This window comes from Sorex fumeus, unplaced genomic scaffold (genome assembly GCF_029834395.1).
Source record: "Sorex fumeus unplaced genomic scaffold, SorFum_2.1 ptg000094l, whole genome shotgun sequence".
In the NCBI taxonomy this organism is placed as follows: domain Eukaryota; kingdom Metazoa; phylum Chordata; class Mammalia; order Eulipotyphla; family Soricidae; genus Sorex; species Sorex fumeus.
In genome coordinates this window covers 20702574-20717550 of record NW_026606151.1, presented here as the reverse complement: position 1 = coordinate 20717550, position 14977 = coordinate 20702574, and the positions used below count along the sequence as shown (strand labels likewise).

Genomic DNA, 14977 nt, shown 5'->3' with positions numbered 1-14977 from the left:
TTTAATAGAAGGAAAAAGAAAAGGAGGAAACAAGCCTGTGTGTAATAAAATGGAAAGAACATTGGCTTTGGAGCCCCACGGTCTCCTTTGAATCCTGTCACTAGCTAAGCGACCTTTGTGCCCTTTGCACGTGGGACTGGGGGCGGTGATGATAATAAAGATAATACAGAAACCTTGGCCGCATGTTTGGGGGAGATTAGAGTGGAAAGTTTAAGAATACACAATGTGAGAATATTAGGGGATAACAACTGAATGCTTAAAACAGTAGCTCCAAAACTATACCATTACTTAAAAGTCAACTGCATGGAATTAATCATCTGAGATCCAGTTGGAGTGAGATTAAGGAAGGTCTCCTAGATGGGATGAGATTCTTTTGAAAGGGGGTTGGACTGTAAATTTGGGTGAGAACAGTCTCTAGTATAAACATCCAGCCGATCGTCTTTGGTTCTGATCTCCAAAACAAGCAAACCCTTCCCCCAATACTTCTCCAAACTTCCTTCAGTGCCCCTTTTTTATTTTTGGTTTTTGGTTATTTTTGGTTTGGGGGCCACACCTTTTGGCGTTTCTCCTGGTGGTCTTGGAAAGGTTGTCATAGATCTTTGGTTCTAACGTTCCTTTCTTAAGGCAACTCAACAACACTTGTTAACAATATAAGCAAGGGGTCACAAGCGTCGGAAAAGTAGGATGCGGCTATGACTATTAGCAGTTCTCTCTGGGTTCTCCTTCTGTGTTCTGTCCAGGAAATACTCAGGAAAATTGCAATAAGCAAAATCTTCTGGGTGAGTTAAAGGGAGATCAGACTTTACAAGAAGACTAGGGGTTTGCAATGTCCCCAGCATGTGACTGACAAATCACTGGTGAGTATTCTTTCTGGCAAGCAGAATATTCGCATCAATCAGATACCAGATCTGACCCCCATCCCATTCCTTAGTTTAGGATAAAACCCTACCTTAAAAATAATCTCATTTATTGTAGAGACTCCATAGCAATACAATTAAATTTTTCTTTTCTTCTACTAGTCTCTCTGATAGTAAGTTCACTATTCTACCAGCCTCAGAAGAACCCAGCGGATTGTGGAAGCATTTTCCTGTGTTCCACAGTGATGGGTGTGTTGGTGACAAGCTCAGACCAGTTGAGGAAAGGTTCAAAGGAAAGACAAAAGGAGCTGTGCATGGTGGGATTTTTCACAAAGAAACAAGGACATTTCATAAAATGTCTTGATTAATTTGATCCAAAGGCTGATTTTGTTTTTCCTTCTTTCTTTTTCTTTTCTTTTTCTTTCTTTCTTTTTCTATACTTAAAAGATAGAAATGGGAGCGAGGGCCTCCAGTGCTCAGGGATTACATCCTGCAGTGCCCCACGGCTCCAGGGATGTAACCTGGGTTGGATAGGTTCAAGGTTAAGAGTCTGAACCCCTGCACTCTCTCTCCCAAAACCAAGGGCCTGATTTCCGAGTCCCTAAAATAATAATAGAATCCACTCCTCTCTGGGATAATACTGGGAAGCACTGGGTTAAGTTGATTTATTCTATAACCAGCATCGATTTGCACACACAAAAAGAACATGGTAGAAATAAACGGTGGGCAGGACAGCGCAGTTTCTTTCTGGTGGGCAAAAGTTCATAGGATTTGGAGGTAGAGATGCAGTTTGAACTGTGAAAAACAGACACAGATCTTTAATTTTATTCTGTTGGCAAATTGCAATATATTGTGTGTTGGTTGGTTCTTTAATTTACCCTGTGTTGAAGGTTGGAAATAGCACTATCTCTGAGAAGTGCCTTGTGCCGTCAAGGTGTGGGCTTTGAGGTATTGAAAGGCAATAGAAAATTTGTTTTATTATTCCATATTAACTGTGGCGTGGGTCAGAAAGTGTAGCTGATCATTGTCAGAACTCTCCAGGAGCAAGTCTGAGCTGCCGCCTCCCAAACTTTTCCTTTCGGATCATTTCTTCACCCCCTGTCTTGCCTTCTCCAATAATTCTGAATTCCTCCCCTGCATTGTGAACCTTTTTGGTGGGGACTGTGCTCCAGAGTCATCGCAGAGGCGAAATACACAAAATCTCTGCCTGGGTTTTCTATCTCCCGGGTTACAAAATCTGCTAGGCCAAAGAAATGCGTCCCCGCTAGGGGGCGCGCGTTAAACTCTGATACAGTCACAAAACAGGTCAAAGTAGTTCGTTCAGGCGCCTAACACTGAGTGCTCCTCAAAGTTCAATAATTTCATACTTAACAACGTGTGGGCCTGCAGGAACTCCTTTGCGGGACTGCTGTACTTGCTGGGGGAGTAGGACTGCGTCTATCAAGTTGAAAGAAAAAGCATAGAAAGACAGAAAATAAGAATAAAAACACACTCGCCCAACGTGGGGCTCGAACCCACGACCCTGAGATTAAGAGTCTCATGCTCTACCGACTGAGCTAGCCGGGCGGTTGTGTAAGTATGCTCCCTAATGTATTATGAGGATGCATACACTCTTCTTTGTCCTACTTTGGGTTCAAATTTATGATGTTTCGGAGGTAAGGGGTTATACAATTCACAGAATACCAACCAACACACTCTGAAACTATTAGAAACTATTAGAAACTATGCATTCCGGCCACTTTCACGACCTTTTCCCTCTTTCTCCCATTTTTCACCAAGATCACAAACTGTCTTTAGAATTCAAGAGTGGGAATCCGGATGATAAGCAACAAGACCCTAACTCCTAACTTTGGGCTCCCAGAGCCTGCCCACTTGGCTCAGAGGCAAGGCCCCAGAGCACTCCAGTGTCCACTCGCAGCGGGGTCTTGAGGATTTGCTTGCTTCAGCTGTTCCCGCCGGAGTCAACTCTCGCCTCGCCTGTAACCTGGGAGAAAACATTTGAAGGTTTCCTGCCTTTCCAAGCCCCCTTTGCTTGTTATCCTCCACCACTATCACCAAGGCTTATACATTCCCACAAAGGGAGAAAGGTGTTGCAATTTTAATTTAAAAATAAAGAAGAACCCCTGAAATACAGGATTCAGTGCGTTTTGTAAGTTTCATTTGTAAGTTTCAATTACCGCCGGCGACGCACGTTTGTTGGACTTAATAGACCCTGAACTCGACTACTAAGGAAAGTTTCCACTTAGTTTCCACGTAGGTTTCCAACACCTGGTCTCCGTGGTCCAGGGATTTTCCACTGCTCTAATGGGTTAAACCGAAGGATGAGTAACACTGAGTTAAGAAGTAAACGTGGTACTTCAACTCATTTCATATGGTTGCAAAGGACGAGCCGGAACTTCTAGCAGCACCAGGATATGTTTTCGCATGGATCATTTTAGAGCTAATGAGAAACTGAATAAAAGTCAAAATTGAAAAAACATGTCTCTTTTTTATTTTTATTTGGAAGACTTTTCATTACTTATTGGGATCAAGTATATATTTCTACCTAGGCGTGGTATGGAGGTTTAGCAGTTTTCTTTAATAGTGACTTACCATTTTCTGTTCAGTGAAAAAAAATTAAAATATTGATAGCGAAAAACTAGGGAGAGGGATAAAAACAGGGCTCGTCCGGGATTTGAACCCGGGACCTCTCGCACCCTAAGCGAGAATCATACCCCTAGACCAACGAGCCAGATACCTAGTAGGGTCTTTCTTAAATATATTAACATTCAGCAAATTTATGGCACCTACCATCTCCTTTTCCCCTTCTTTTTCCCTTTCCACCAGTTCCTTCTCTTTCCTTCCTTTAATATCTTTGCAACTTCTTACAGTTTTTATTTTACTTTTCTATGGTGTGATTCTGTTTTACGGTTTAATTCTGTCAATTCCTCCCTGCGTTTTCACTTGTAATTGACATGCAACATATTAGTTTAAATTGTACAATATTGACCTAGTACACATTGCACATGTTACAGTAGGCTCAGGTAACCTCTGTTACCTGATAGCTGACTCATAGTTACGAAGTTTTTCTTGGATGAAAACTTTTCCGATCTACTCCAGCAACTTCCAAATACACCGTTCAGAATTGTTTTAGTTGACTTACAGTCTCTCTGCTGTGCATTACGTCTCCAGCATTTACTGTACAACGTGAAGGTGAAACTTTTTAACACCCACTCCCATTTTCCCCTCCTCATCCCCATCTTTGGCAATCGTCAAGCTGTTCCTGTGAGGTGAGGGTCCACAGATACGTGAACTGCAGTTTTTTCTTTTCATTCCTATTTTAAAACAGATGAACGTGCCCGAAACTGACGTGGCATTCGCCCTCCCGCAGAGATCTGCAGGAAACTGACCTGGCATTCGCCCTCACTCTGAGGTCTGAGCTTTCTCTCCAATCTCTTCCCTCCGAGCACTGTTCACGAGCTCCCGCACTCATCAGCGCGACACCGTCTGTTGGCACGGTTCCAAAATCCAGGTGGAATTCAGAGATGTCGGCGTTTTCCACGAAAAAAGAGCTCAACTTTGCTCATTTCACGGGAGATAAAGTTCTAAGGTCGCGAATAATGGAAGGGAATTGTACCGGGAAAATGGGGAACTAATTAGGCGGGGGGAGGGGGGGCTGGTTTTGGTGGGAAATGAGATTGATTCCAGAAATGTAACTGCAACAAATGGACAGAACGTGACTGCCGACGTCCGCTGTCTTGGACCCACAGATTGGTGACCGAGGGTCAGACAGAATCTCTCACGATGGGATTCTTCTTATATATATGAGTGATGATCCCTCCCCCCACAAGGGCAATCAGCCACAGAACAGGCCGAGCACCGCCAGGTGAGAACCTGGGAGCCGCAGGTCAGCTGAAATCTGTTCTCGGAGAACTTTCCGGGCATTGTTGGCCGCTAATGAAATTGATACCATTTTTTTCCCTGCTCATGAACTGAAACACTCCTAAGGTTTCTTCCTGCTTTTTTCTTTTCCTCTCTCTCTAAAGGCAAAAATTTCGAAACTCTGCCATAGGAAATTACCGTAGAGCAGTCTGAAGACAACGCTTTCGTCTTTTCACTATTGATGTCAACGGGGAATTTAAAAAAAAAAAAAAAAAAAAAAGGCGGGGGGAAAAAGAAGGCACCTGTGGCCCGTACGGGGATCGAACCCGCGACCTTGGCGTTATTAGCACCACGCTCTAACCAACTGAGCTAACCGGCCAACTGCGTCCCGGTTGCCTCCGAAAATCTTTACAAGAAAAAGCTGCCATTCTTTCGTTTTTGCTGTTTATTTCTGTACTGTTGTCTATTATTTATTGCAAGCTGCATCGCGCGTCCTAACAGCTGAACTAGCTCACGCAAGTCTGAGCTTCATTCTTTCTCTGACATTTTTCGTGTAATTTTCTTTTCCCGTGCCACGACGCAGCCCCGAGTGTTAACAATATACCTCCTTCGTGTACTTAGTCTTGATTTAAAACTCCTTAAAATCCCGAGGTTCAATGACGGGTTTTGAGCAGTTCTCTAGTTCGCTCCTTTACGGCCATTTCCTTCTTGATTTTGTTTTTCTTTGATTTTTTAAAAAAATTTTACTTTCCTTTCCAATTTCATTCGTTTCACGTAGAGATATCAAAAACTACTCTAAAATAGCAGTTTCTCTTTTTGTATATATTTAGTTCTACATGCCACGTCCAAAATTAGGAGGAAATGAGTGAAGAGGCAAATTAGAATACGTTGACAAACAACGACAACTAATGACAACCATGCGACCTTTATATGAAGGCAAAAACGGCTTGGAGATGCCGGGGATCGAACCCGGGGCCTCATACATGCGAAGCATGCGCTCTACCACTGAGCTACATCCCCAGCCCTAGGTACCCTGGCTTTAATATTGTCCCCAATTCCTTGGCCCTTATCTTCGCCCTTTTCCGCGCCCCCCCCCTCCTCGTCGCCTCCCCCCCTCACGCTCCCCTCGGCCTTCCTAAACGTGGAAATTCTGGACAACCAGAAGAACATTTAATAGTTAATGATGCATCTTACCTCGACGTCCCAAGTGGCAGAAACCTTACAGTCACACATTTCTAGATACCCAAGGATTGAATTCCCTACCCAAATCTGACACCCAGAAAAGGAGCAAGTTGCTCTCTTAAAAGCTTCCCTCTCCTCCGAAGACAGCAAAGACCCCGCGTAAGACCAAACCTCTCCGATTCGGCGACCTATATTCAGGTGTCCAAGTGAGGCTCTTTATGAAATAAAAAATTAAATTAAATTAAAAAGATGGCTCGATTATCCACTAAAATCTCTGGCATCCACCCTAGTCAGCTTCCTTTGGTCTGCACTCAAACGTAGGTTACTTGAGATCTCTCTCTAGGGAAGCCTGGGAACAGACTAAGTCAGCACTCTGCAGTTCCTGACCGCTGTGAATCGTGCAGATGTGGTGCAGATCCATGAAACGCCAGAGCATACACGGTGGAGAGAAAAGAAGGCGAGGAGGGGAAAGTCCCAACTAACATAAAAAGACTTTTCGTTGTGAATTACTCTCTCTGCTAATTAGGGTACTTACAAGCAGAGGGTGTTTGTTTGTGTGTTTGTTTGTTTGTTTGTTTTATTTTTAATGAAATCCCAAGTGAAATCTCTAAGATGCCGCGCCAAGTCGAAGGATACATTGACTATAGATGATGCGGCCACGTAGAACGACGTGAGCCCGGATAGCTCAGTCGGTAGAGCATCAGACTTTTAATCTGAGGGTCCAGGGTTCAAGTCCCTGTTCGGGCGTCCTTCTTTTCTTGGACGTTTCTTTCTATATAACCCAATAAAAAGTAACGGGGAGAAAGATAATCCTCTACATAGACAAATTTGCCTGAAAGCCGAAAACAAATCCCAAGTACAGAGGAGAAATACAACATCTCTTCTTTGTCTATATCCCGATGAAAGGTAACAGGGAAGAAGGTAATCCCATTCACAGACTGATCTCTCTGAAAACTGAAAATGAGTCCAAAGTATACAGCAATTGAGAAATAGATGACCTGTTCAGTACAGAAAGCCAGGACGATTGCTTCTTCTGCAGCTCCTGTAACCAATAGTGAAACACCAATAGGTCAAATGCGGAAAAATCACCGCGCAGATCTGTTCTCTGGTCTACACAGTTGTCCTCCTTTCGATTCCGTGCTTGGCTCAGCCCTGAACACCCAGGTGAACACGGTGCTGCTGCCAGCACCCAGAACCCAGCACCCAGTAGCAGGGACCTTCAGCTTGGAGTTTAGCTTACGCTGGACGCTGACATTCATAGGTTTCAGGCAACAAAATTGCCTGAATTACCACTTACTTGCCTTGCTATATAGACAGCGTATATGTAGTCCAGAGCATTCTTAAAGATTGCGGGTGCTAGCATTAAGAAATTGGTATCTCCTCGAGTCGTTTGGATACATTGGGCTGTGGGGTGACCATGAAGATGAAAGGCCAGTGCCCAGTAGGGCCTGGACTGAGTAACTCACATACTCACCTCCTTCCCCTAAGTCCAAGAGACAACCAAAGGCTTGAGTCACCTGAAGAGATGGGTACAAATACAAGCTCTGATGTTGTTAGGGGTCACTGAGAAAACCTTTGGAACTTGCCCAAAGCAGAAATTTCATCTTTGATGGACCTGGAAAGATAACAAAGTGACTTGATTCTTTTTTTCCTCTTGCTATTAAAACTATTAAAAACTCCTCCAGGATGGACATGAAGAGTGAAATGAGTCAGAAGGAGACAGACATATATATATATATATATATATATATATATATGTATATATGTATGTATGTATGTGTGTGTATATATATATACATATATATATATATATCACGGTCACGATTATCCTGTTGTTCCTCGATTGCCTCGAGCAGGCACCAGTAACGTCTCCTTCTTCCTAGCCCTGAGATTTTAAAAGAGCCATTTCCAATGCTCTTTCAGGGTTAGGAGAATGAGCCCCATCATTGTTACTGGTCTTTGGCATATTGAGTACAACACAGGAAGTTTGCCAAACTCTGCCGTGTGGGCAGGATACTTTTGGTAGCCTGCCGGGTTCTCCAAAGGAAAAATGAGATAATAAGATGTCGTGTGGCCACGAATGAGGCTGTGCGCTTCCGGAAACTGGGTTTTATAGTCTCTGCGTCTTGGCCGTTGATGGGACCAACCTGGCACTGGCGGCAGCTGGTGGGTGTGACGCCCACCTACTGGAAGATGGGAGATCTGGGTGGAGAAGGTCCAGTCCCAATCTGAGCAGGCTTGGAGATCTCAGCCCCGGGAACCGCATGCCTGAATTATTAGCACTGTCCTCCTGTTGATCATCGATTTGCTCGAGCGGGCCCAGTAACGTCTCCATTGTGAGACTTGTTACTGTGTTTGGCATATCAAACACGCCAGGGGGAGCTTGCCAGGCTCTGCCGTGCGGGCAGGATACTCTTGGAACCACTCAGGGAAAACAGAAGTCAATGGTTGGAATCAACCACAAGTGGGGGGGTGGGGGGATCAGGGGCGAGGATAGGTAAGTTAGAGAAGGGAACAGTGTAACAACACCTGCTGGAAATGATCATGTTAGACAAGAACTGAGTGTTAAAAGTAGGTAAAGGGGTATTCCAGATAACTTTTCAGTATCTGTATTGCAAACCACAATGCCCAAAAGGAGAGGAGAGGAGAGGAAAGGAGTGGGGAGAAGGAGGAGGAGGAGGAGGAAGAGGAGGAGGAGGAGGAGGAGGAGGAGGAGGAGGAGGAGGAGGAGGAGGAGGAGGAGGAGAAGGAGAAAAGAAGAAGAAGAAGAAGAAGAAGAAGAAGAAGAAGAAGAAGAAGAAGAAGAAGAAGAAGAAGAAGAAGAAGAAGAAGAAGAAGAAGAAGAAGGAGAAGAAGAAGAAGAAGAAGAAGAGCATCTGTCATAGAGGCAGGGTGAGTGAGGGTTGGGGGGTGATGGGGGGTGATGGGAAGGAAACGGGACACTGACTGGTGCTGGGAAAAGTACACTGGTGGAGGGATGGGTGTTGGTACATTGTATGACTGAAACCTAATCATGAACAGCTTTGTAAGGGTCACAGTGATTCCAAAAAAAAAAAAAAATTTAAATCTCCTAAGGAGCTACAAAATCTCTAAAAGAAAAGAAAAGACTTCAGCTGCTTTGTGTTCCAATGTCAGTCATGTCAACCCCGCTGTGAGGGCCTTCAGCAACAGCCTCAGAGAAAGTCAAGCTTTCTGCCATAAGAGAACTATTTCAGGAAGAGACTCAAAGCAATGCTGACTGCTGGAAAGAGCACATATGAAATATCTTCATGAGAAGCTTATTATCACCCAACAATAATGAGACCAGAGATCCAGGTGGAAGCTTTCCCCACTTATATATGAAAATAATTCAAAAGTATGTACTACTGCCAGGAGAAATTCCTGAGTGCATGAGCCAGGAGTAACCCCTGTGCATTGTCGGGTGTGACCCAAAAAACAAACAAACAAACAAACAAACAAAAGCTTGTGCTAAGGACTCTTCCCATCAGAGGTCATACTCAGAGCTAAATTCTTCGTGTGAGGTTCAGTTCGCTTTGTAACGATGGACAGTGCAGTCATGAAGCCAAAGCTTGCAGCTTTTTGCAAGGGCTGTTCCCCACCTCTGTCCTCAGAGGGGAAAAACTTTCTTGGTGCTTCTGGGATTTATACAGAAATTTAGCATATTTTTCACATATGAAAGACTAAATTAGGAAGTACTTGTGACCGTGTCAACCAAGAAAGTCAGACCTTTTTTGTTTCAAGCCACACCCAGCTAGTCTCAGGGCTTTCTCCTGCCTCTGCACTCAGAAATTCTTCCAGGCGGTACTGGGGGACCATACGGGATGCTGGGGATTGAACCCCAGTCAGCCATGTCCAAGGCGAGTGTCCTACCTGCTGTACTATTGTTCCAGTCCCAACTCAGACATTTTTTTAAAATCACAATAGTTATAAATATCTCACATTTGACGTATTGAAATTAGAGTAATCAGGGCGCTATTACAACAAGTAGGGTCCTTACTTTGCACGCAGCTGATTAGGGGTCAATTCCTCACATCCCAGGGCTAATTCCTGAGTACAAAGCCAGGAATAATCTTTGGACATTGCTGGGTGTGGCCCTCCCCACTCAAAAATAAATAAAACTAATTAGAGGACAAGTGTTAATGTTCACCGTTCAATTAATTACGAAGTACAGATAGTACTAGTTAGCAAATTGTGTTGGGGCAGAAAGATACGTACCTGCTGCTATGCATTGCTCAGGGTTTACTCCTGACTCTGTGCTCAGGAATTGTTCTTGATAGGGTTTGGGGGACCATATGGGATGCCAGGGATTGAACCCGGGACAGCCACGTGGAAGGCAAACGCCCTACCCGCTGTACTATTGCTCTGGCCCACAATGACAAACTTTTGGTTTTCTTTTGCTTTTTGGGTCACACCCAACGATGCACAGGGGTTACTCCTGGCTCTGCATTCAGGAATTACTCCTGGTGGTGCTCAGGGGACCATAACGGGATGTTGGGAGTCTAACCCAACAAACGCCCTACCCGCTGTGCTATTGCTCCAAGTCCAAGATGGCAAACTTTTAATGAAGATTTCCTTTTTGCTGTGTAACTGACTTTCTTTGTAGTTAATGTGTGTTTAAATATCTTCTATTTTTCAAAAGATTTTGAGAGGGGTTAAGGAGGTGGTACACGGAAACCAGAGGTGATCCCTGGTATCTGGAAGGTTAAGCCGTTTGCATGTGGACCTCTAGAACCTCACTATAGGGGGGAGAATCTGACTCCAGGAGCCGGTTCTGTGAGAGTTTTGAGATGTAGGAATAGAACTACCTGGCCCCAGGTCTCCGCCTTCCTGACCCACCAAAGGCAGGGGTGTGCACTGCAGGGGTAAGGTAACACCAAGGAGGAAGTCCCTAAGTGGCCTGAAAGAGTCACAGCTTCACAGCTGTAGAGTTCAAGAGGTGGTATATTAAAAAATAAAAATAAAAATTATTGGGGGCTGGAGAGATAGCACAGCGGGTAGGGCGTTTGCCTTGCACACGGTTGACCCGGGTTCGATTCCCAGCATCCCATATGGTCCCCTGAGCACTGCCAGGAGTGCAGAGCCAGAAGTAATCCCTGTGCATCGCCGGGTGTGACCCAAAAAGAAAAAAAATTTATTGGGGCTGGAGCAATAGCATAGCGGATAGGGCGTTTGCCTTGCACATAAACGGTCGACTCGGGTTCGATTCCCAGCATCCCATATGGCCCCCTGAGCACTGCCAGGGGTAATTCCTGAGTGCAGAGCCAGGAATAACCCCTGTGAATCGCCAAGTGTGACCCAAAAAAAGAAGAAAATAAAAAAGAGGTGGTATATTGGGTGCCAGAGTGATTGATAGTACAGGGGGATAGGGTGTTTGCCTCACACATGGTCATCCAGGGTTCGAACCCCGGCATCCCTATGGTCCCCATGCACCACTGGGAGTAATTCCTGAGTGCAGAGCAGGAGTAAGTAACCACTGAGCATTGCCTGATGTGGCCCAAAAAGAAAAAATAAAAGAAAGTGAAGTGGAGTATCGAGGTGTTTCAGGGTCATTTTCAGGAGCTGGTGTAGAAGACACTTGGCAATTCTGTGACTTCTGTTGAGAACACAACAAAGAGGACTGAGGGCAAAAACCAGGGAAAGGTCCAGGCCCTTCCTTCCCTTCCTCTCCAGCCCACCAGACCAAGGCGGCAGCTCTTTGTAATCCTCAGACCTTACAAATTCACCAGCACGTGGGCTGCTTCATATCAGCACCCACTTTCAAGCTATTTATTAACTAATTTCTGGGTTCCTAGATACTGAAGGTCACTGCCCGGTGAATTCAAAGTAGGCAAGGGGACGGAGCAACGGTGCAGCTGGGAGGGTGTTTGCCTGACACACGGCTGACATGAGCTCGTTCTCGTTCCCTGGCATCGCATATGGTCCCCTAGAAGTCAATCCTGAATGCAGAGCCAGGAGTAAATCCAAGCATTGCCCAGTGTGAGCCAAAGCTTTAAAGCCTGATTTCCAAGCACGTTCTGTTTGTCAGGTCTGTGCTGAGGGCTTACTCCTGGTTCTGAGCTCAGGGATTGTCCTGGAAATGCTCAAGGGCACATATGTGATAGGGATGGAAGCTGGGTAGGCCACATACAAGGCCACATACAAGACAAGTGCCTTCCCCACTCTACAACCATTCCGGTCCCATTTCAACAATAGTTGTCCAAAAACTAAGCACCCTTGTCAAGAAACAGTAACAGGTGCTGCTAGACACACTAAAATTTTAAATTCCATAGGCCTACATGCCCGCGAATAGACTATGCTTTCATGGGGTGTGTGTGTGTGTGTGTGTGTGTGTGTGTGTGTGTGTGTGTGTGTGTGTGTGTGTTGGTTTTGGGGTCACATCCAGGAGCATTAGGCTTACTCCTGGCTCTGAGCTGGTAGCACTCCTGGTGGTGCTCATGGACTGTGTGGTGCCAGATGTAGAACTGGGGTTGGCCACAGTCAAGGAACATGCCCTGACCACTGCACTAGCTCTCCAGTCCTCACTGTTCCACAGCTTCTCGAATCGCTCTCCCCCTCACTCTGCATTTCCCCCCTTTTGTGCAGGGTGTCTGCCCCCTGCTCTTATCCCTTGATCCTCCTATGCTCCTTATATTGTGTTCCACCGGAGATCTCCTCACATTCTATCACTCACAACTTGTTTATTTACGGTCCCCTGTCACAGAAATTTCTCACAAGAATCAGCTTAGTGAGGTCAGACTTTCCCTGATTGTTCACTAGAGTCCTGGTACCTGGAAAGTCCCTAACAGCCGCCCTTCCCCCCTCCACCACCCCACCAAAAAACATGCAGGAACTATAAAGAATAGTTGTTTTTATAGAGAATAGATAGTTGCTATGTAGAAAACCACAAATAGTACAGATATGAAAACTGAACATTTTGTCAAAGTTGCTGAACATAAAAACTTAGCTAAAAATAGAAAATGCAGTAACTACAAACTATACTTTATAAAAGAGCCTCAAAAAGTAGAGTCTGGGCTGGAGAGATCGTACAGCAAGGACGGTGTTGGCCTTGCACACGTCGACTTGGAGCCCCGGAATCCCATATGGTCCCCAGAGTACCGCCAGGAGTAACCCCTGAGCACAGTCAGGCATGAACCCCTCAAAAACAAAAAAAGTACAAAGTCCCTAGGCAACGTAACAAAAGAAGGCATTTATGGAGAAAATTATAAAAGTTTATTGAAAGCCATTGAAAATACCTAGATGGAGAGCGATACCTCATTCACGGACCGGAAGCTGCAATGTGATGATCTAATAAGTTCAATACAAATCCAATACAATGCAAACATTCTTTTGAAAACTTGTGGGTTTAATTCCAGAAGTTGTATGGAAAGGCAAAGGCCTAAGAATTAGCCAAGAAACATCCAAGAAAGAAAATTTGAGGGAGGTGGGACTTCTCCTGACCCAGCGGGGCCTTTTTTCTACAACTGGAGCACTCCGAATTGTGCAGTACTGCCTCAGGGCGAGACCAACTGCCCAGCGAGTCAGGAAAACCATGAACAGGCCCCCACCACGACAATTTATAAATCAGTGTTAGGGATTAGTAGGTGGAAGAAACTTTTCAGCAAACAGTGCTGGAACAACCATTAACCCATACAGGGAAAAAAAAATACATTGAACGTCTAGCTCACATTTTCCACAAATGTGATAAGCAAAACTATAAAACTTTTACGATGCAATAAAGAATATCTTTAATAACTTTGGGCAGAAAATAAGGCCTCTGCTCCCATTGCCAAACCGACTTGTATCCAGCTTGATGCGCTCCTTTTCAAAAGCACTGAACTCCCGCAGAACACAGTTCACACCTTCCAGATTCCCTCCCCTGCCACCGCGACACTGACAGTCTCCTGCTGTTGCGGAAAAGCAGGTGTTTTCCGACGGGGCGGCCCGTTCCCGGGCCTGAAACTGCTTTGCTCGGGTCCACTCTGAGCTGGAGCCGTGAAAACCGGATTGTCCGCAGCCCGACGGTGCCCAGGACACACTTGCCAACAGCCCCCCTCTGCGGACCCCCCGACGGGCCCGGGCAAGGAGTCAGACAGAGCCAAGTGTCGGGGTGCCAAGGCCGCAGCAGGATCTGGGTTTTGGCATCGTCTGCGCCGGCCCGAGAGGACGGGACATGTCTCTTGTCCCCGGGTGGGGGCCTTGAGCCCCCGAGGGGTCGGGGGTGTGTCGGCCAGACGGTGGCTCCGGGGTACCCAGAATCATCTAAAGCCACAGAAACTCCTCCAGCCCGTTGCAAACCAGCTTCTGGGCCCTTCTTAGTGGTCCTGGCCCTTCCCACAAACGACATCAACCAAGTGTGCTGTGCGCTAACAACATAACTTAGAGGAAAAACAGAAACAAAAACGGAAACGAAACAACCAAGACCGCTACATTGTTATAAAACGGGTCGGAAAGGAAAAGCCCCTCGCACCCAGGGCCGAGTCCCAGCGGCGGGCGCGCCCGCGGTCCCCTCACTTGGCGTCGCCGGCGCCCTCGGCCCGCTGCGACGCGGTGGCGGCGGCGTCGCGGCCCTTGGCGGGGTTGTTGCCCTCCTTGGCCGCCTCGGCCTTGCCCTTCCTCCCCTTGGGCGGCTTCTCCCCCTTCTTGGCGGGGGTCTTCTTGGGCCGGGGCTCCGCCTTCGGGGGCGCGGGCTTGGCCGACAAGCGCGCCGACCGCCGCTGCGGCTCCTCCTTGGCCTTGGCCTTGTCCCCTTTGGCGTCGCCTTTGGCCTTCCTCTTGGGCATGGTGGCAGCGGCCAGGGCCGAGGGCTCCTCCGCGGGCCTCTCGCTGCGGGCTGGGGAAGCGGCGGCTCCTGAACGAAACACAGAGTGGGCATGAGGAGCCCTGCACACTCGGGAACCCGTGACGCGTGCCCGGGAGACAAGTGGTTCGCTTCAGGGAAAACCCGGAGATTATCCCAAGCACTTTCACTTTGGGGGGAGAGGACGCATACGCGGAAGACCCCCTACAGGCGCAGTTATTGCAAACGTTTTTTTCAAAGGCCCAAACCTCACCCCCCCTTTTTATTTTTTTGCTTTTTGGGTCACACCCAGCAATGCATG

At 46.5% G+C, this 14977-nt stretch overlaps 1 protein-coding gene and 5 non-coding genes across 6 annotated transcripts; 1 reads left to right on the top strand and 5 right to left on the bottom strand.

Moving 5' to 3' along the window:
* Positions 1-2350: 2350 nt before the first annotated feature.
* TRNAK-CUU (transfer RNA lysine (anticodon CUU)) lies at positions 2351-2423 on the bottom strand. The gene has a single exon. It is a non-coding gene; the product is annotated as a tRNA-Lys (tRNA).
* Positions 2424-3516: 1093 nt separating this feature from the next.
* TRNAP-AGG (transfer RNA proline (anticodon AGG)) lies at positions 3517-3588 on the bottom strand. Its single transcript has one exon. It is a non-coding gene; the product is annotated as a tRNA-Pro (tRNA).
* A 1435-nt stretch (positions 3589-5023) lies between these two features.
* On the bottom strand, positions 5024-5097 carry TRNAI-AAU (transfer RNA isoleucine (anticodon AAU)). The gene has a single exon. It is a non-coding gene; the product is annotated as a tRNA-Ile (tRNA).
* Positions 5098-5666: 569 nt separating this feature from the next.
* Positions 5667-5738, bottom strand: TRNAA-CGC (transfer RNA alanine (anticodon CGC)). Its single transcript has one exon. It is a non-coding gene; the product is annotated as a tRNA-Ala (tRNA).
* An 836-nt stretch (positions 5739-6574) lies between these two features.
* On the top strand, positions 6575-6647 carry TRNAK-UUU (transfer RNA lysine (anticodon UUU)). The gene has a single exon. It is a non-coding gene; the product is annotated as a tRNA-Lys (tRNA).
* Positions 6648-13095: 6448 nt separating this feature from the next.
* On the bottom strand, positions 13096-14727 carry LOC130040317 (high mobility group nucleosome-binding domain-containing protein 4-like). Its single transcript, XM_056132349.1, has one exon. It carries the CDS (start codon positions 14657-14659, stop codon positions 14387-14389), a length of 273 nt encoding a protein of 90 aa, XP_055988324.1. The 5' UTR covers positions 14660-14727; the 3' UTR covers positions 13096-14386.
* Positions 14728-14977: the final 250 nt, after the last annotated feature.